This window comes from Onychomys torridus, chromosome 12 (genome assembly GCF_903995425.1).
Source record: "Onychomys torridus chromosome 12, mOncTor1.1, whole genome shotgun sequence".
Taxonomy (NCBI): domain Eukaryota; kingdom Metazoa; phylum Chordata; class Mammalia; order Rodentia; family Cricetidae; genus Onychomys; species Onychomys torridus.
In genome coordinates this window covers 16930375-16952788 of record NC_050454.1, presented here as the reverse complement: position 1 = coordinate 16952788, position 22414 = coordinate 16930375, and the positions used below count along the sequence as shown (strand labels likewise).

Sequence of the window (22414 nt, the reverse complement as noted above, 5' to 3'; positions counted from 1 at the left end):
CAAAGAAAGAGAACTACAGACCGATCTCCCTCATGAACATTGATGCAAAAATACTCAATAAAATTCTGACAAACACACTCCAAGAACACATCAAAACAATTATCCACCATGATCAAGTAAGCTTCATCCCAGGGATGCAAGGGTGGTTCAACATACAAAAGTCCGTCAATGTAATACACCATATAAACAAACTCAAAGAAAAAAACCACATGATCATCTCACTAGATGCAGAAAAGGCATTTGACAAAATCCAACACCCCTTCATGACAAAGGTCTTGGGGTGATCAGGAATACAGGGAACATACCTAAACATAATAAAGGCAATCTACAGCAAGCCAACAGCCAACATCAAATTAAATGGAGAGAAACTCAAAGCAATACCACTAAACTCAGGAACAAGGCAAGGCTGTCCCCTCTCCCCCTACTTAGTCAATATAGTACTTAAAGTTCTAGCCAGAGCTATAAGACAACATAAAGAGATTCAGGGGATACAAATTGGAAAGGAAGAAGTCAAGCTCTCCCTATTTGCAGATGACATGTTAGTATACATGAATGACCCCAAACATTCAACCAAGGAACTGATACAGCTAATAAAAACCTTCAGCAACATTGCAGGATACAAGATCAACTCAAAAAAATCAGTAGCCCTCCTACATACAATAGACAAACAGGCTGAGAAGGAAATCAGAGATACATCACCCTTTACAGTAGCCACAAATGATATAAAATACCATGGGGTTACACTAACTAAGCATGTGAAGGACCTATATGACAAGAACTTTAAGTCCCTGAAAAAAGAAATTGAAGAAGATGTCAGAAAATGGAAAGATCTCCCATGCTCATGGATAGGCAGGATTAACATAGTAAAAATGGCCATTTTACCAAAAACAATCTACAGATTCAACGCAATTACCTTCAAATTACCAACACAATTCTTCACAGATCTGGAAGGAATAATACTCAACTTCATATGGAAAAACAAAAAACCCAGGATAGCCAAAAGAATCCTGTACAATAAAACAACCTCCGGACGGAAGAACTGGCACGATTTGACCACAGGAAATGGAAAAGGCAGGCCTCACACATAATGTTCAAGTGTACCCTTCGTTACAATGTTGAAAAAGAGTATTTACATCTCCTCTGTTAACATGCCTGTTTTCAAATTATGAATGGGAAATGTGGAAGTGATTCAGTTTAAATAGAAGTGATAAATTTACACGTATTTTCTCTTAATTGTAGTCACTTACATAGTGACTACAATAACTGATTATCTGCTCAGTTTGAGCAGCATGGTTGCTCTTATTTTGTTTTGTTTTGTTTGTCTTTATCATTGTTCCAGTTGTATCCCTCACTGGACTGGTGTGTATTCCAAACATAAAAGAAGGAGCTCAATAAATATTTGTTAAATCAATTAACATTTTCATTCTTAAATGTCATCTGAGAGATTCCTCAAAAACAAGTGAAGTTTAGTAACTCAGTAAGTTGAATTTGTTACATTGCTCTCCCGGTATTGCTATTTTGGTGTTTGGTATTCTTAATTGCAGAGTTGAAGGAAGCAGTAAAATTCAGTATAGACTAGAGCAACAGCAGCAGCAAGTGTGGAACCCACCTAGGACTTCCAACCTTGAACACCATTCTCCATCATCTCTAATGGATGATATTGAAAGAGGTAAAACCTAAGTGTATACAATGTCAGTTTAGAAGAGATAAGTAAATGTTAAGTAAAGTTTGATTTCCATTAATAGTAGGACTAACCATAGGTCTTAGTGAGAGAATAATATATTTTATGATTGTGTACTTTTCTGGGATAATGATGTAACATATGTATTAGATGTTATATCTATGTCAGATCATTTCTTTTTATTATCATTTAGGGGCAAAAAATGTTTTATAGTTATTTCTTCATAGCATCTTCCTGTGAAATGTATTGTTTATAGTCAGGTGTAGATGTCTAAGGCACCACCAAATGAACAGGAGCAGGAGGAGAGTTGTTTCAGCTGCGGTGTCCCTTATAACAGGAAGGCATCTCTGAGAAGGGTTAGAATGTTGAAAAGGAAGAAACTTAAATCTCCCTCTCCCTGTCCCCTTGACCCCAAGGCTACAGTTGGGATCTTGATGTTACAATAATTGTAACAGCAGCAAGACCCCAGTCATCAATAAATTATTTGCTTCTATACTCTGCCATCATAATTTGCATGTAGCTCAATAACTCTTCCTTCCCTTTTAGGCCCAGTAAAGTACTTAATCCCTAATGGGTTGGTTTTCTCTCTATAAGCAGTAAGGAAGCTGTCAACTCCAAACTCTAGTTACAAGAGATCTTGAATTTTATTTTATCTTATGTTGTGACTACTTCCAAAATAGATCTGAATCATGTTATCATTCTATAAATGTATGCAGTTAGAAAATTAGAGGATTAAAAGGAAATTTTAAGTAAATTTACTAGTTATAGAAATTAAAATGGAAATTAGTTCTGTGCTTACTAGCGAGCAAAACAAATAAAGATGTATATTGCATTTTCTATATTATCTTAATATGTAATATACTAACATAGGTTCCAGAGAACCATTCTATTCCTTGCTAGTAAATCCTAAAACTAATTCATTGTATGGAATCAATTCTATAAATAATTAATAAAAATTTAATTCTATAAATAAAGTAATAAACTATATCATGTCCTTAATAGTGATTCTGTGGTATAAGTAGAAGGTCCTACATGTGGTGCTTTTATGTCAGACCTTAGTTAAAGCATTGCTTGGAAGTCATAACTCATAGAAAAGAGTTGTAGAGAATCAGTTAACATGAACCAAGAATAGTTTTCTTCTTCTAAAGTTGTATGACAAAGGAACATTATCTACCTGAAGATGCTTGTATAGAATATTCCTTAGACTATATTCTGTCAAATACTTTATTGACTCTACATTACTACTAACTTCTTTTTTTAAAAGATTAATTTAAAAGTTAGGTGTATATGTGTGCAGATACCCACAGATGTCAGAAGGGGGCATCGGATCCCCTGAACCTGGAGTTAGAGGTGGTTGTGAGCCACCTGACAAAGGGCTGGGAATTAAACTTGGGTCCTCAGAAAGAGCATGCTTTTAGTTGCTGGCCATCTTTCCAGTCCCATTACTGACCGTTCTCTGATGGTTGAGTCATCTTTTCCAATTTATATCCAGAATTTGCACTAGAAATTTAATATATCAGTTTTTGCATTTACATCTTTGAGTTATCTGTAACTGTATCTGTATCTGATTCCCCATCAGAGACACCAGAAGCTGAGTGTAGCAGAAAAGGGAATAATGCCCAATGAGTGTTTGTAGTCTTAAGGTGCTCCTCTGTGCTTGGGTTGAGACTGTCCTTCCCCATCAGGAACTGCATGGGGAGAAGGCATGTTCATGTGGCATCATACTATGTCAAATGCTCATTGCCCCTCTACCACACAGATACCTTCCCTGCCTTCAGATTTCTCTCTCCAGTTGAAAGGCACTTTGAAACTTGGTGACACTGGTAAGGGGCTCCTACCATAACAAGTGCCTCAGTGGGGAGCATTTTTAACTTTCCTCCCCCTACAACACACACACACACACACACACACACACACACACACACACACACACTCAATCCTGGAAGCAGTCTCTATTGCATTAGGCCATAGACTTCCTTTCCCCAGGAACTGTGCCCTCAATGCTAATGAAGCCCCTTTTTTGAGTTCACCAGTGGGAACTCTAGTTGCTGGAGATTTACCAAGCAAACCAGAACAGACCTACAAAAGGTCTGGAATTAGAGTGTCATTTGAAACATAGCCCACAAAAACAGGCAAGTATCTGCATGCTAAACCCCGAACCATGACTGCCTGCTAAGCAAAAGATTTAAATATTGTCCCTAGAATTCAAACCAAAATGAAAATGTACTAGGAAGTTACCTGTTATACTGTAAATCAGGAAAATGGTAACTTGAGTAAGGAAAAGTTCATATCAATTTTCAGAGAAATTAGATGTAAGAAGTATCTGATGAGGATCTTAAAATAACTTTCATAGAGTGATTCAATTATGATTTCTCTTGAAGCAAGTGAGAGAGAATTAAAGAAATAGAAATTTTAAACACGCATCAAATGGAAATTATAAAAATAACAGCACAAACACACTGGATAGATTGCCCTTCACTAGGCAATGGATAGAATGATAGAATTCACTTAATCTAAAACAGAAAATATACTGAAACAAAGTAAACAGGTCCCCAAAAGCCTGATGCAGAGTGACAAAAGTTCCAAAATTTGTAGCAACTGAACTCTTAGAGGACAGAGAAAAGAGGACTGAAAAACAATTGGAAGAAATAATGCCTGATGACATTCAAGGTTGATTAAAGACATGAACCATGGATTCAAGAAATCGAACTAATCCCAAATAGGATAAACCCAAAGAAATGCATGCCAAGATACATCCAAATTCAACATCTGAAAACTAAAGGCAAAGATGTAAGTCCTGAAAGCAAGAGAGACATGACCTATCACCATAGAAGAATACCATGTAGATAATATCACATCTCTCATTGGAAACTCAAAAGTGGCACAATACTGTTTATGTGCTGAAAGAAATGTTGGTCATGAACTCTGCATTTACCAAAATTAGTCTCTAGTAATAAAGGAGTAATAGACTTTCCAGAAAGGAAGACTAAAAGTACTTGTTACTGGGGGACTACTCTGGAATATTTGCTATAGAAATTGAAGCAATCATAAAAGAAATGAATGATAAGAGGAAAACATTTGGGACCATCACTTAGGAATAAAGAGCAATAGAAAGATAAAGGACAACAGACCACAACTGTCCTCATGACTTTTCCAAATCATATGTGGCAATTAAAACAAAAGCTAATCTTTAGATTAATACTGACACTTAAGACAATAATATTTTAAACTAGAGAGGAAAAGGGACCTAAATGATAGTGAAGTTTCCATATCATACTTGTAATGGTGAATCACAGACAAGACATGTATGCTCATTGAAAAAAACCCAAAACTACCACTATATATACAAAGTGACACCTAAAACACAGTAAACAAAGACAGGGTTATAAAAAATGTTCCAGTATTCCACAGAAATGAAAGGAAAGAGAAACAGAGGGATCAAATACAGAGGAAAGAAAAAGAAAGCAAATAATAAATGACACAGGCAAGACTTAGTATACCAGTAGTTAACTTAAATATGAGTAGTCTAAATCAGTTGAAATGGAGATCAGAAAAAAAATACAACTGTGTGCTTTTTACAAGAAATTAATGAAATGGGCAGCTTTAAAATGACAGAATGTAAGAATGTACTATGTAAACACTTAAAAAGTTATATACCATTAGTATCAGGTACAGTAGATTTACAAACAAAACAAATTAGTACAAAGAGGTGCATTAGTAATAACTAAAGGATTGATTTAGCAGGAAGACAATGTGAATAGTAACAGAACTGCAAAATTATAAGATAAAACTGATACAGTGGAAAAGAAATAAAAATCTACAATTTTTAGTGAGTTTCTTTCTCACTGTGCTCTCAGCAACAGATGGGGCCAGTAGTAAAAAGAAATTAATAAAATACAGAAAACCCTTCAGTCCATACATCTTTATTTGTAAGTGATCATTGCAATGAGTCATTGGTCTGGTAGGAGGCCTCTGATTTCTACTACACTACCAATATTGGATCCTCACTAGGACTCCTCTTGGATACCCTGCTGTTGCCCTGTGTCAGGGAGATCCTGCAGCTTTGGATCTGCAGATCTGGCCCCTTCACGTGCTCTAGCAGATCTTAGAAGGGGTCATGTTGGGGTGGGCCAACTCATAGCCCTGGTTCATAGGGCCTGGGTGGGTATTAGCTGGGTTGATCAGCCTGGCAGCTTTCCTTCATCCTCAGCACCGGGGCAAGCTCTCCAGCACCGTCCTGGCTAGCTCACCTGGACTGTGACTCATTGTATCACACTATAGCTTCCATGATGATTAATTTTTTAATTTTTTATTATAAATTTTATTTGATTTTATTTTGGAGGGGATGTTTCAAGTTCAGGGGCAGATGTGAAGGGATGAGGAGATGAATAGGACCAGGATGCATGATGCAAACTCCACAAAGAATCAATAAAACTTTAAAAAAAAAGATACAGAAAACCTGAGCAATATAATCAACTAACCAACAAGGTGTCTGCCTGTCTCTGTCTCCATCTCTGTCACACACACACATCACTAATAAAACACAAGAATGCACCTTTTTTTTTTCAAGTGCCCATTGATTATTTTCAACATCATAAAACATTCCCTAAGCTATAAGAAAAACCTTAGGTGTTGGTGCCCACCCCACCTGAATGACAGTCACATGGCCAGCCCTGAAGTTGCAGTGAAGCCAGGGCACAGGCAAGACTTAGAAAAGCCACTGCACCTGGCAGCATTGGCGCTGGCCCTCAGCAGCATCACAGGCATCCCTCTGAAGAACAATGAATGCCTGGGGTTAAGGACGGGGTCATGATTCTGCTCTTGGGTTTCAACAGACCATGATGGAATTGAGAATGTGGACAAGCAGTTTGGTGCACAGGTTCTTTAAAGAAGTTCTGAAATGTCCAAAGACAGCTCTACATCACTAGAGGGCAGAGTAGAATTATTTATTTATCACAATGAGGTTGACATTGTGGGGAATATCCAAGCCATATCTCCATGTTTATATCACACTGTACTCCAGAAATTTGCAGAAATGATTCAAGAAGAAGGATGTGACTCTATCTTCTCTGTTGAGAGGTGCCATAAGTTTCGATGAAGTGAAATTCAGAAAGGAGTTCTTGAAGTGACTGAGCCTCTGAATTTGAATCCAGCTGGACGGCCACATTGAGAAGACTGGGATGGAGAATTATATGAAAATGGCTCATTTTATTTAGCTAAAAGTCATTTGATAGAGATGGGTTACTTATAGGGTGGAAATGGAATATTATGAAATATGAGCTGAGCATAGTGTAGATATAGACGTGGGCATCGATTGGCCAATTGCAGAGCAAAGAGTTTGGAGATTTGGCCATTTTGGAAAAGAGAAGCTGAAGGAGATAAAACTTTTGGTTTACAATATTGATAGATATCTCACCAATGGCCACATTTATGTATCAGGAAACCAAAAAGAACATCTTACGATGTAACAGATGCTATTGGTATATGTTTATTGAAGAAAAGTGGTATTGAGGCAAGGCTCATCTTGGAAAGGGCCCACTCCAAGCTCTGCCTTAAAGCTGGGCTGCAAAATGGAAGTCAGTGTGTTGGGCAAGCTGGCCATCCTTGGATGAATGGAGGAAAGAGATGGGCTTGTGCTGGAAAGCAGTGACCTATCTCTGCGATCTTTTGTGGATCTGCTTATCCTGTCAAAATGACCAGAAGGGCAAGTCCCCAAATGACTGCAGGGAGGTGGACAGCTCTTAAACTGTAGGTCAGCATATCACATTAGAACAGTCTGGGTCAGTGAGACAGCTCAGTGGGTAATGGCAATCACTGCCAAGTCTGGTGACCAGAGTTCGGTTCTCAGGATACACATGGTAGAAAGGAAGAGCTGATTTTTAACCTCCACAGGAGAGCCATGGCACATGTTCACACACACACACACACACACACATCATAAAAATGAAAAACCTTAATTCATTTATTTAAAACAAAATCATGAATTCTCTGTACTCTGACCATAACACAGTCACACTACACATCAATAGCAGACAACTGTAAACCATCTCTAAACACTTGGAAATTCACATACTTTTAAATGGTCTATGGGTTAAAGAAAAAGAATCAAAGGAAATTAGAAATATAGAGTACTAAATATAGAGTATGCAGAAAGTGAGCACAGCATACCAAAAATATACATGGGATGCATCCAAAGCAATGGCAAGGGGGGGATGTGTGGTTCTACATGCTTGAATTAGAAAAGGAGAAAGGTCAAATAACTTAAGTTCCAATGCACAGGAAAACAATAAACCCATAGCAAACAAAAAGAAATAATAAGAGTAAGTGAAATAAATGAAATTGAAAACAGTAGAGAATGTCAGTGAAACAAAAAGTTTCTTAATACACAGACACAATTGATAAACCTCTATTAAGAAACAAAAATGGAAAGATATGAATCATTAACATCTGGAATATAATGAACACTTCTATAATCAGTAGAGTAATGCATTCACTATGGATCCAGTAGCCATTAAAAATATTAAGAAAATTACAACTATGTCAGGGAACACTGGGGAAGAAGGGAAAGAATGTAAGAGCCGAATGATAGGGAAGGGGGTAGTGACAGGCTGTCCTGTGGCACTCATGAACTTCCAATGGCTGGAGTCACCTACCAAGGGCCTGCACATGACAGAGACAGTAAATATTCAGTTACACATGAGGAACTAATGGGATGCTGGAGGAAAGGAGGACCTTGTCTTCAGTGATATAACCATTGATGAGTTGCTCATCCTCAAGTGGGTAGCTTCACACCCATGCCCAAGAGGGTGGCTCGGGTTAAACCTCGTGGGTCACAAAGCAAAAATCAAAAAGACATGAAAATGGGGTGGGGACCTCATGGCAGGGAAGGGGAGGAGAACAAGAGTGGTTGGAGGAATGAATGTGTCAAAGAGGAAATTAATTTTACCAAGAGGTGTTTCCTAGTATCCTGTGCCCTAGAAAAGGCTATTGTGACCCTAGCCCCTCCCGCTTCTTTGTCACCTCCGTCTGGCACCCCCATCAGAAGCACAATAGCAATGGGCCTGCCTGATTGTGGACTGAAACCTCTAATGCTGGGGGCCAAAATAAACCTTATCAGTTTATGAACTGATGCCTCAAGTATTAGTCCTAGTCATGGAAAGGTGGCCAACATAGGGGGAACACTGGCAAGCTCATTTGTTGAGGCTAATATTATCTTGGTCCCTAAACTGGGTAAGTATGTGTAAGAAAGATAAAACTGTAAACCAGGGTCTTTCATAAGATTAAAATAAAAAAAATCAAAGAAATATTAGCATTATACAGAAAGAATTGTACAGCGTGACTAAGACTAGATTTCTCTTCTCACATTGTTTATATTTGGCTATTTAGATGAGGGAAGAGGAGGCAAGAAGTAAAATGGCAAATGTATATTCAAATGAACTCTAGAAATAAGTGTCCTAAAGAAAATAAAACAGGTAATGGGGACTGGAAAGGAGAAATCCTTAGAGAAGATCACGTTTAAACCAAATATGAGAGGGAGCAACCTTTCAGAGACTTAGTGGACATCGGAGAGCACTGTAGTCTAGCTACACAGATTTGGAGGAAGTATTCATAAAGCACATATCTAACAAAGGACTCACAGCTAAAATGAGCTAAAAAGAGTGTTTGCAAATTCACGAGGAAAAGACGACCAAAAAGAAGGAAAATATTTGAGCAGATTCTTTTTTTTTTTATATTAAGTAACTTAGAATATGATACAGGGGTTTAACATTTACCTTTTTTCTTCCTATTACCTTGGGTTCCTTTTAATTTATTTTAGAAGCATAAATGTTTATTTGTAAGAAAGGAGTTTGTGTACAGTGTTGAAAATCTACAACTTCTTGTTAAATTCACATTTGCACTTCACCTTTTTAAACAAACATTTATAATCATTATTTTATACAGATATAGATATGTAAATACAACATCAAGTTCAGTGGTCCTTCAGCATTTTCCACTTAAATATTTTTTTTTAACATAAAACAGGTTATAATTCCAAAGCCCAGAGTTATTTGAAACTGGAAAATATTTTCTCTGTAGAAAGAAGTAAAAACAGTAACATTTCCCAATAAGACCTTTTAAGCCAAGTAATAGCTGAATTATACATATAAATATTGATTAGATTCTGGGGTACAGAAGAAACTTATCTTCATCTGTTTGGAGAGCTATGCTTTACTTAAGTTGTGTAAGTGAGATTCCTATTCATCTTCCCCTTCACTGTTTGATTTTCAGTAGACATTTTTTTTCTATAGGCTAATCCATAATCTAAAAAGATTTTAGCCCCCCTTCCTGAAAGTACAGCCAGCATATCCTTTCATCAGCTTTATACGGTACAAATACTTATCCTAGTAATGAAATGTTTCACTAAAGCATGCCCAGTGATTGGGTAAAACCAAAACTTATTATAAGTCACAGTCATCCTAGGGTCCTCCCTGCTAGGTAGCCTCCCTGGATCTATGGGTTGCAGTTTGATTGTCCTTTGCTTTATATCTAGTATCCACTTATGAGTGAGTACATACCATGTTTGTCCTTCTGAGTCTGGGTTACCTCACTCAGGATGATATTTTCTAGTTACTTCTATTTGCCTGCAAATTTCATGCTATCATTGTTTTTCTCTGCTGAGTAGTACACCATTGTGTATATGTACCACATTTTTTTAATCCATTCTTCAGTTGATGGGCTGTTTCCAGGTTATGGCTATTATGAATAGTGCTGCTATGAACATAGTTGAGCAGGTATCTTTGTGGTGTGATTGAGCATTCCCTGGGTATATGCCCAAGAGTGGTATGGCTGGGTCTTGAGGTAGATCAATTCCCAATTTTCTGAGAAGTCGCCATACAGATTTCCAGAGTGGTTGTACAAGTTTGCACTCCCACCAACATGGAGAAGTATTCCCCTTGTTAAGCATATTCTTAACAAAAGAAGATATTTGAGTGGCCAACAATATATGAAAATTGCTTTGGACCATGGCTTATTAAAGAATCTAAAATTATGGGAGATCACATCGAAAGCTGATACATTTTAATAAAATTAAACCCATGTTTTTTTTTAAGACAGTGAGTTCTATCTTTTCTACCCAAGAAAGTGAATACATAAAAAGATTTACAGTATGCCTTACAGAACAAGATTATTTGTTATCACAAATTTGTTACTACTAAAAATGGAAAACAACCCAAGTATCTATAAATAGAAAGTTGATAACCAATGCATGTTGTATTTATGTAACTGATATCATGACAGTTGAGTAGAGTGAGCTGCAGAGTCATTCAATAGCACAAACGAACATTAAAACATAATGTTGATAAGAGGCATGCACAAAACAGCACATGGTGAGTGACAGCATTTCTATGAAGTTCAATAACAGACAAAAATCATTGGTAATAGAAGTCAAAATGGTGGGTATTGACTGGAAAGAAGGCATAGGAGAATGTTTATGTGAATGGGTCCTGCTCAGTGGCAGATGCATAGGACAAACATGCTGCAATTCATCTCGCTGTACATTTCACTGTATGAATTATGTATTAAACACAAAACAAACAAGAAGACATGGATGATGTCTATCCTGAGCAAAGTAAAGAGCTAGTGCAAAAACTTAGGGTGGAAATGGAAAGCCAGTCTAGAGAGATGTTATCAGCTAACTTAAAATATTATTGCACTGGCATGCTATTATACTGTGTTGACTGAGTATTTTATAGAGTGCTTTAGGCTAAAACCTTGTTCAACTGTTTGATGTTTTTATAGAATGCTAGAAAAACAATGACATAAAAATAAGTAGACTTATTTTTAGGGGTAGTTCTAACCTCTAAATATTGTTCCATTGTTTCTCTGCTTCAAATCACTTATTTGGAGAATGGGGTTGATCAATAACACCTACAAATTTTCCCACCATAGATTTTGTGTATCTTAAAAATAACTTTAAGCATACTAAGGAAAATGCCAACATTATTATCCTTGTTTTCTATAAAAATATTCACAACCAAAGTTATAATGAAAATTGACTTTTCAAAAATACTAGAATATTTTAAATCTGCTTTAAAGAAACAGGGCAGAAACCCGAGTAAGGAAGCGCCAAAACTTTCTCTAGAGCAGCGAGGAAAGGGTGAGGCTCATAGGTGTGAATGACACTGCCTTGTGCATAGTTAGGGAATAAGGACGAAAAAACTGACCATGTCTATAAAAATGTATTTTGTGGTTTTACACTTTAAAGCTTTTCAATAGTTATTATGCATTTTAAGACATATATATCTATTTACAGTGGTATGGAGAAATATAAAGTTAGATGTAAATATTACTTGTGTCCTCTTTGTCCTTTTTCTTTTTTTGAAATTTTATTTATTATATCAGTGAGTACACTGCCTAAATGTAAACCACATACATGCAGTTCACATGGAGGCCAGAAGGAGGCACTAGATCCCCCGGGACTAGAGTTACAGATGATTGTGAATCTAACCCTGGTCCCTGGAAGAACAGCCAGTGCTCTTAACAGCTGAGCTTTTCCCTCTTTTTGAGGGACGGTTTCACTGTGTACATCATGCTGGCCTTTGAACTTGGCATTCTCCAGCCTCAGCATCCTGAATGATAGGATTACAAATTATGATGCCACACCCAGCTGGTAACCCATGCCTTTTTTCTTTCTTTCTTTTTTGAGCTGAGGATTGAACCCAGGGCCTTGTGCTTGCTAGGCAAGCGCTCTACCACTGAGCTAAATCCCCAACCCTACCCATGCCTTTTAATACTCATAATCTGAGTATTAAAATATAACTTGATGCTACATGATGGGTTTTTTATTTAATTTTAATTTTTTTGAGATTATCATTTATTTAAAACATGTCTCCCTTTCCTACCTCCAAACCCTCTCATATACCCTTTCCCACTCCTCTTCAAACTCATGGTCTCTTTTTTTCACTAATTGCTACTACATGCATATATGTACATTACATACATACATATTCCTAAAAATAACCTGTTCAGTCTGTATAATGCTGTGTGTGTGTGTGTGTGTGTGTGTGTGTGTGTGTGTGTGTGAAGGCTCTCTCATTCCAAGATTTCCTCAGTTCTTGATATTCTTTGTATAGAGTTGGGGCCTCACTGGCTTTTCTTTGTCCAGTTTGCCATGCTCATTTGTATCATCCTTGTTTAGCTAACATTTGGGCAGTACACGCTGTGGATAGAACTTCTGTTATTACTAGGAGACATAATCTCACAGCAAACTTCCTGATCCACAGAGCTTTACAGTCTTTCTGTCCCCTCTTCCCTGAGCCTTAAGTTCAGGAGTGTCTTTTAGCTGTATCTATCAGATCCGGGCTCCACTGCTCTGCATTTTGAATAATTGCCATTTTCTGTTGTCACTCTTTGTTGCAAGAAGTTTCCTTGATGAGGGGTGAAGAGTATAGCTATCTATGGGTGTAAGGAGGAATTTTTATTGATTGTTTTTACTAAGTATTATTCTGGATTTTACTAAATTAGTGGTTGTAGATTGCCTTTCAATAATCACGACTTCACTAGCACTGAGTAGTTAACTAGGTTTCTAGTAACAAGTATGGTCTTTCTCTGGTTGAATGGGTCTTAAGTACAATTAGAGAGCTGCTGGTTATCACCAAGGTATGTGTACCACTACTTCTCTCTTAGGGTTATCATGTCAAGCTAGTCATTGATGTGGCTCCTAGGCGTGGTTGCTGGGTGAGACTGTTGGTTGCCTCTCTCCATTGGAAACTTAATGACACCTCCTGCTAACATGAAAGTTAGTCCCCAGAAAGAGGGCATTCAGGTCCGTTCCAGCTTAGAGGTCTCTGGGCCCTGTTTCTGAAGTGCATGGTGTCTTCAGCAATAGGGAACCTACCTTCCACCTCAGGGGTAACCAAGGGCAACAGCAACAGGCTACTTGTTTGGAGAGTCTCTTGAACAGCATGCTACAGGAAATTTTAAAGTACATGCTTTAGATGCTGGAATATATATTTTAATCTTATTTATTTATTGCCAAAGTCTTCTTAAAAGCTAATGCATTTATGTTTATTGTGTTTATTTATGTTATTTATTTTGCCTATTATTTCCATTTTCAGAACTGAAGGCAGAAGCTAGTCTGATGGACCAGATGAGCAGTTGTGACAGTTCATCAGATTCCCAAAGTTCTTCCTCTTCAAGTAGTGAGGACAGTTCTAGTGATTCAGAAGATGAAGACCGAGCCTCTCCTTCAGGCCCAGGGACATATAGCCCAGGACATCCTAGCATGTCTGCCAGGCCACAGGCCAGGACTAATGCTAACTGCCATGGATTTCCTGACAACAGTACCCTTCTGATGAGTACTTTACGTAAGTCTGTGTAACCACAAGTAACTCAAACAGGATTTGCAATGGAGTCACACTTGTTGGGAACTAAAATTGAGTCAAAGAAGAGTTTTATTTTATGTATTTTATAACCATTAGCCATTTTTTCTTTTTGCAAGTTGAAAATCAAACCCTATCATTAGAGTTGGGGTTCCTTAAAGCCTTTTTGTTTTATTTTATCCTCTGTCCTTAGATAACCTTCTCATGCTTCTGGTTCAATCAAAACTTACATGGAGATAACTGTCCAATACATATCTCCAGGCAGACCTCTGAGTCCTGGGCAGATAGATCTAGCCCCATCTCCTAGTAAAAAACACCTCAAATATACTTTGTCCAAACCCAACCTGGTGTTCTTTGGCTCACTGCATTTTTGCCTACTTGTATAAAACAGAGCCCGATTGCATTCTAGGATTGAGTTCCTCTCTTTTCTCTTTGTGTAGTTGATACTTCACCGAGTCCTGTTGACTTTTACCTCCTAACTATTTTTCAAATCCATCTACTTGTTTTCATCTCTACTACTACCACTATAGTTCAGCTTATTTCCTCGATTCCCACCACCACTTCCTTCCAACTCCATGTTCTCCCTCTGTCTTCACTGCTGTGTTCCCTTGATGTTGCCAGTATGTGTGTGTACATAGCTATAGGACCATTTGCTGAAGCAAGGGCAACCTTCCAGGGGATACATCTCTGAAGATAACTTCAGAGTTTTCCTTCCCAGCAATCATCAACTGCCAATCACTCCTTATCTCAGGGGTTTTATGAGTCCCTTCCACACTCACGCTTGACTGGCTTGATATTATGCAAGTCTTGTGTATGCAGTCAAGGCCATTGTATCCACTATGTATATTATTAGCCATATCTACCTTTAAAATGATTCAAATATAATTTATCATCTCTCCTGCTTTAAACTTTTCAATGTTTGCAATTTCTTTTACTATAGAAACTAGACCCTAACCTAATTATATTACCTTATTTATTATTTATTTATTCCTTATGTATTTGTTAGTGTTTAGTGTTCATGTATGTGTGTGTACAAGTATGCATGCATTTGTGTACACATGCATTTGGGGGTCAGAGGTCAACCTCAGGTGTCTCCCTCTATAACTTTCCACAATGTTTTTTAAAGATAGGTTCTGTCTCTTTGCCTGCAAGTCTTTAATCTGTCCACACTAGCTGGCCAGTGCACTCCAGGGACCCAGCACTGGGGTTACAGACTAAAGACATATCCAGGGGATATGTCCCCGTTTTCTGATCACCCAGGGTTTAGACGAATGTGGTACACAGGCATTCATGCAGACAGTCATCCCATGAGCATAAAATAAAATTAAGTAATTTTTAAAAACATAATCAAAAATATTTTAAAGATAAGAACTGAAACACAAACAAAAAAAAATTGGCTTGGTGAGGGTATTGGTTTTGAGTTTAAAGGGATGTAGTAGGAAGCAGCTTGGATACCTTCAAGAAAGGTTAGCTTAAAAGTGCCAGCAGCTGTCTTCTGGCTTCCACATGCCCAGACGTGCACATGCACACACACAAAGTTGCTTGATATGATGCAGGAAAGATAAGTTATGATTTCTGTTGGAAGCTAGACAGTATATGGTGGGGACAGGGCAAACCGGGAAAGACGAGTAGATATGTAGATGACCTTGAGTTAGTGAAAGGAGGCTAGGGAAAAAGCAACCATTCACATGCTGACTGCGGTTGCTGTTTCAGAAGCCAGGGTTTGTACAGCCTTGTTACTCATTGGCTCCTTGAAGGGACCTACCATATCTTCAGGAGATTGCAATCTTCAAATGTGATGGTGAAATCTGTTTCTGGTAAATGAGGCTGTAGGCTAGGTTTAAAGAACCACAAAATCCTGTAATAGTGTTATAAAGGTAGAGAAAAAGAGAAACTTCCCTCTCAAAATGGGCAAACAGAATTCTGAAACAAGAAAAAAAACATATGTTGCTAAGAAAAATATATGAAGACATAACTCTTTTTTCTTTCTTTCTTTTTTAAATTTGAGACAAGATCTCCTTATGTAGGTCTGGCTGGCTTGGAACTCACTTTGTAGATCAGGCTGGTCTCAAACTCACAAAAATTCACCTGCTTCTACCTTCTGATTGCTGGGATTAATGGTGTGAGCAACCACACCTAACCCAAGACATAGCTTTAAAAAAGATCATGAAACAAATGAAAGCAGAAATAAAACAATATGTAATAAATTATAAAAAATAGGAATCAAGTGGCTCTACAGAGGAGTGTTTGCACATCATACACAAGGCCCATAGTTTGAATTCCAGAACTTCAAAAATATTTTAGCATGGGTGGGATGGCTCAGTGGGTAAAGGCGCTAGCCACTGAGCTTCCTGACTTGAGTTCAGTCCCCAGAACTCACATGGTGGAAGGAGAGAACTGACATTCATATGCATGCATGCACATATGCATGAGTAAATAAGTGTTTAAAAAATTTGGAAGGACAGTTCATGGAAATTTCTTGGAAAAGGTCAATAAATAGTCAAGATGGACAGGGGTGAAAAATGAATTAGTGAGATAGAAGATATAATACTAAGGAACTATCCTAGAACACAATATAAAATAAGAAGTAAGAGAGAGCAGCTTGGAGATAAGGAAGGTGGATGACATGATTAAACACTGTATACTAGGAATTCCATAAAAGAATGGGAGGGAGAGTATGAAAACTCCATCTTCAGGATTTCCCGGGACTGAAGACAGTCCCGAATCTCCTCCAGCTACTAACCTGGGGAAATGAAAACAAAGGCACACCTTAGCACTTTCACTAGAGCATCAAGGAGGAAGGGACAGTTCTGCGGGCAGACCCGGTCAGTCACGGCTTCTGTTTTCTTCTGAGAAGCCGAAAAGAAGCAACCTCTCTCCCCGCTTCAGGGTTTCTTCTACACCATGACAGTGTGTTCACTGACAGAGAGTTAGGAACAACTTAGTTGCCTGCTTAAAATTGTCCCAGCATTCTCAGTATGTCTCAATCTTTCCTGTGACCTTTTCTGTATCTGGCTGACCGCATTTCTTATCTGTCTTCCTCATGTATCCCACTCTAGCAACAGTAGCCTGTGGTGGTATTGTGTTCCCCAAAATAGTGTGCACCCTAATAAACTTACCTGGGGTCAGAGAACAGAACAGCCACTAGATACAGAGGCTAGAATATGGTGGCACTCAGGCCTTTAAATCTAGCATTCCAGAGACAGAAATCCCTCTGTATCTCTGTGAGTTCAAGGCCACGTTGGAAACAGCCAGGCATGGTGACACACGCCTTTAATCCCAAGATCTGAACCTTTAATCCCAGGGAGTGATCACAGAAAGCAGAAAGGTATATAAGGCTTGAGGACCAGGAACTAGAAGCATTTGGCTGGTTAAGCTTTCAGGCTTTCCAGCAACAGTTCAGCTGAGATCCATTCTGAATGAGGACTCAGAGGCTTCCAGGCTGAGGAAACAGGATCAGCTGAAGAACTGGCAAAGTGAGGTAGCTGTGGCTTGTTCTGTTTCTCTGATCTTCCAGCATTCACCCCAGTACCTGGCCCAGGTTTGTTCTTATTAATAAGACCTGTTAAGATTCCTGCTACAGTAGCCTCTTTTCTGCAAGTCAAAACAAAACAAAAAACAAAAACAAAAACAAAACAAAACAACAACAACAAAAACCACCCAAAACAAAACAAAATAAAACAAAAAACTTGTAAGTCCGATCTCTATTGTGGCAGGTAAAGCATGCCAACTGAGGAAAAGTCAGTTTTCTTCAGAAGTGTGATCCAAGCTTCAGTGGGTGGCTCTATACCCTTGTCCATACAGGTAGAGAGCTAATTGGACTCAGTGGGTTATTTTTTAAAAGAAGAGGATGAAGAAGAAAAATAAGACATGAATTTTGGAGAATGATGTGGTGTCAGGGAGAGGGGGTCCAGGAAGAGTTAGTTGGAGGGGTGAGTTGGAGGTGGATATGATCTAAATACATTGTATTCATGTGTGAAGTTACCAAAAAACGTATAATTAAAAAATCACAACCACTCTACACTTGCCTTGGGCATTTATACTTTTTCTCTTAGGTTAGACACTATGCCTTCTTTTTTTTTTTTATGACTTTCCACTTTAAATTTCTGTTGGAATGTTGTATCTCATAAAGCTTTCCCATCTATAATAGCACCTCTTGCTATCTCTCCACAGATCCTCACAGTACTTGTCCCTACTTGACAATATACTAGCTAGATAGCTGTTTCCTGTCTTTCTGCTCCATTGAAATGTTAGCTCCGTGACAAAGCTCACAGACAGTTGCAAAGCAGTGGTCAGATCTTCTTTATGGTGCTAGGGATTGATTAGACACCAGGTCCTGTGCAGAGTAGGCAGGCATTCTGCTGTTGAATGTCATCTAGCCTATGATTCTTGACATCTTTTCCATAATGGTTTGAAAACATCTTAAATTCAAGAAATTATAATTTTTTCACTCTTGAAAATAATTGTCTGATTTTTAAAAGAAATTTCTCTCATTTCTTGATGTAATAAGTCAACAGTGTAAAGAGGGATAATGTCATCAGTCTGTGAAAGAAGGCTAAAATAAATGGCAGGTGGTACTAAAACTATGTTGGAATTTGCTGCTGTAGTTTTTAGAGACAGGGTTTCTCTGTGTAGCTTTGTGCCTTTCCTGGAACTCACTTTGTAGACCAGGCTGGCCTTGAACTCACAGAGATCCACCTGGCTCTGCCTCCCGAGTGCTGGGATTAAAGGCGTGCACCACCAACGCCTTGCTGGTTTTTACTTTCTAGGCAGTATTGATTGGTTTACCAGATATGTGGCCAAATTATCTGATAATCAATCATGTTACCAATTACAAACTGCTAGATTAGCAGAATCACATTTGACATGACATTTGTACATTTACTTTTGATAAACTAAATTAACATATTAAATATTAACAGTTCATATCTTTAATTACTACAATTTGTTACGTTTTATTTTAGGAAATGATTTGCAGCTGAGTGAATCAGAAAGTGGCATTGATAACTGAAGCAATATTGAGTCACAAAGAAAACATTTGTAAAATGTATGGTAATCTGTTTTGTACAAGAATAAACACTCCTATGACTAAGGAAAAGATGTAACTTTTGCTGAAAAAAATTAAATTGATTCAGAATTTTTAACTTCTTATTGGCATTCTCGTGTGTTATCTTTAGTTATTCATAACAAAACTGTCATCACATTTGATAGGTGAGAAAAGAGCTTCAGAAGTTAGGGAACATGTCCCGGGTATTGTTAATCAACAAGCTGCAGATCAAGTATTCCAGAGTACAGGTCCAGGGCTCGATTTTACCATTTTGTTGTCCCAAACTGCGAAATGCTAAAACAATTGATTTGTAGGAAGAGTTTGTGGTTTGTTTTTATTATGGTGGCGCCTTTCCTATCTGATATTCCTTAAATTATGACTGAAAATACTTTAATTCTTGCCAAATTTACACTTTAATTTCTATAAAACTGAAGTTAAATAATTATTCTAGTAGCTGTTTTGTTAAATCTTATAATTTGTTTTGCTTTCAAGAGAAGAGTTTAAGAATTTGGTATTTATAAGCCACAGTCATCCTAGGGTCCCCCCTGCTATATAGCCTCCCTGGTTCTGTGGGTTGCAGTCTGATTGTCCTTTGCTTTACATCTAGTATCCACTTATGAGTGAGTACATACCATGTTTGTTCTTCTGAGTCTGGGTTACCTCACTCAGGATGATATTTTCTAGTTACTTCTATTTGCCTGCAAATTTCATGCTGTCACTGTTTTTCTCTGCTGAATAGTACTCCATTGTGTATATGTACCACATTTTCTTAATCCATTCTTCAGTTGATGGGCATCTAGGTTGTTTCCAGGTTCTGGCTATTATAAATAGTGCTGCTATGAACACAGTTGAGTATGTATCTTTATGGTGTGATTGAGCATTCCCTGGGTATATGCCCAAGAGTGGTATGGCTGGGTCTTGAGGTAGATTACTTCCCAGTTTTGAGAAATCACCATACTGATTTCCACAGTGGTTGTACAAGTTTGCATGCCCACCAAAAATGGAATATAATAAGTTGTGACTTATAATAAGTTTTGGTTTTACTCAATTACTGGGCAAGCCTCAACGAAACATTTCACTATTAGGATAAGAATTTGTACTGTATCAAGCTGATAATAGGATAAATAAATAAATAATTAAAGAAAGAAAGAAAGAAAGAAAGAAAGAAAGAAAGAAAGAAAGAAAGAAAGAAAGGATCAAGCTGGAGAGACTGCTTGCAAATGAAGAGCACCAGGATTAGAGTTCAGTTTCCAACACCCGTGATGGGTTAGATCATAGCTATCCATAACTTCAGCCCTAGGAAATAGAACACTCTCTTCTGGCTTCTGTGGACCCCTGCATACACATGCCACACACAGAGACACACAATAGGAAATGGTAAAAAAATAAATCTAAAAAAAAGAGGAGAAGAAGCAGAAGCGGAAGAGGAAGAGGAAGAGGAGGAGGAGGAGGAGGAGGAGAAGAGAAGAAGAAGAAGAAGAAGAAGAAGAAGAAGAAGAAGAAGAAGAAGAAGAAGACCAGCATTCATCTATCTCTGCTTTCTGACTGCAGATGCGATGTGACCTGCCACTTAACACTCCTGATGCAACGCCTCACCCACTAAGATGGACTGTACCCTTGAACTGGAGGTTAGAGTAAATCTATCTTTCCTTGGAAAAAAAAATTGGTATTCATATTTATAATACCTTTGAGTTTGAAGGAAATAGACATATTTAGTTATAGCTGAAATCTACCAAACAACATGTTCTTTATTAATTTTTAAAGCAGTTTTAGATTCACAGCAAAACTGATAAGAGAGTTGGGAGAGCCCTTTCCTCTGGCCCTACTGCCACCCCATGCCAAAGGGGTATAGACTTGTTATAACTGATGGCCCCCACTGACATGTCATCACAGCCGAAGTCCATAGTTTACAATAGGACTCATACTTGATAGTTTACACTCCATAGATTTTTTTCACCAATGTGTACAGTAACAGCATAACTCCATCATTATAGTAAACACAGAACAGTTTCACCGCCTCAGAAGTCTGTGCTTTGCTGATTCTTCAGGCTGGCCCTGAATATTCCCCAGTTCTCCAGCCTTATCCCCAAGTGCTGAGGTTAGGAATGCATCACTGTCACTTCTGGCTTGATAACACATTACACTTTACTGTCTCCACAGTTTTTACCTTTCCCTAGTATCCTAGATAGAATCATACAATATACGGCCTTTTCAGATCAGCCTTTATGGTTCAGTAGTCTCTTTTTAAGGCTGAATACTATTCCATGTATACATGTACCATTTGCCTATTGAATAACATTTGGTTGCCTCAAACTTTGGCAATTATGGAAAAAATTCAACTTTGTCTATGCTCACTTTATTTCTTTAGCTGTAACTTACAGACGGTCTTAAGTTCTGGCTTTAATTTTTGCTTTATTTCATTTTTCTTCTATCTAGTCTCCCTTCCATTAATTTGCCTTTGTTTTCTGTTTTACTTATCAATACTTAGCTAAAAACTACCTCTATGTCATTTATTATTTAACTAAAGCAAATCTGTATATTCAATGTAGCTAGTAAAACACTCCTATTGTGTTAGTAAAGTAATTAGGAATATAAAGTTTTACTCAAAGTTGTTATTCTGGAATTCCTTTATTACTATTAATGACGAGACATGAGTACTCAGTGCTTGAGCTGGTAAGGCTGGCTCCCAGACTCTATCTCCTATAATCAAAACAGCTCAGCTTGTTTTCTCCTTTTATTTTCCTTGTAAATGAAATATTCTTAAGACTTTTTGAGTCGGGGGGGGGGCATGTTTTGAGTCAAAGTTCTCAGTACATTCAGTACGTTCAGTATGTTCTCCATATGTAGCCCAGGCTGACCTCCCAACTCATGACCCTCCTGCCTCAACCTCCTCAATTCAAAAACTAGGCATGCATCACCACACCCAGTTTAAACACTATTTTAATGAATTCATCTTTCTTCTGTATATCCTTCAAGGGTAAGGGAATAGGTTTTGAGTTTGTCCTATAGTCTTACCCTGTGCAAATCAACTCAAAAAAATCTTCTGAGCCCCAAATGTGTGGTGGATTTCTCTCCAACAAGCAAGTAAATACTCTACAGCAGACTCGACAGTGTCTTCTAATCCAGCTTAGTTATGATGCTACCTGCCTGGAGATAACACCAGATCACACAGGTTGAAGGCCCAGTCCCCAAGGCTGATCCCTCTCACTTCAGAAGTCAATCACAAGCACCTGATGGTTTCATTGTATTTCAGAAAAAAATGGCCAAAAATGGAGCTCACTATAATTACTCCTCTTGTTAAACTAACTTGCTTCAATGGTTTACAGA

The 22414-nt window shown here is 37.9% G+C and overlaps 1 protein-coding gene and 1 pseudogene across 1 annotated transcript; both read left to right on the top strand.

The window, feature by feature from the left end:
* Positions 1–1087: 1087 nt before the first annotated feature.
* Positions 1088–19189, top strand: Eaf2 (ELL associated factor 2). Its single transcript, XM_036204098.1, has 4 exons — positions 1088–1125; positions 1545–1669; positions 13777–14025; positions 19005–19189. The coding sequence occupies exons 1-4, from the start codon at positions 1088–1090 to the stop codon at positions 19049–19051; spliced, it is 459 nt and encodes a 152-aa protein (XP_036059991.1). The 3' UTR covers positions 19052–19189.
* Positions 6510–9521, top strand: LOC118594234 (annotated as a pseudogene).
* Positions 19190–22414: the final 3225 nt, after the last annotated feature.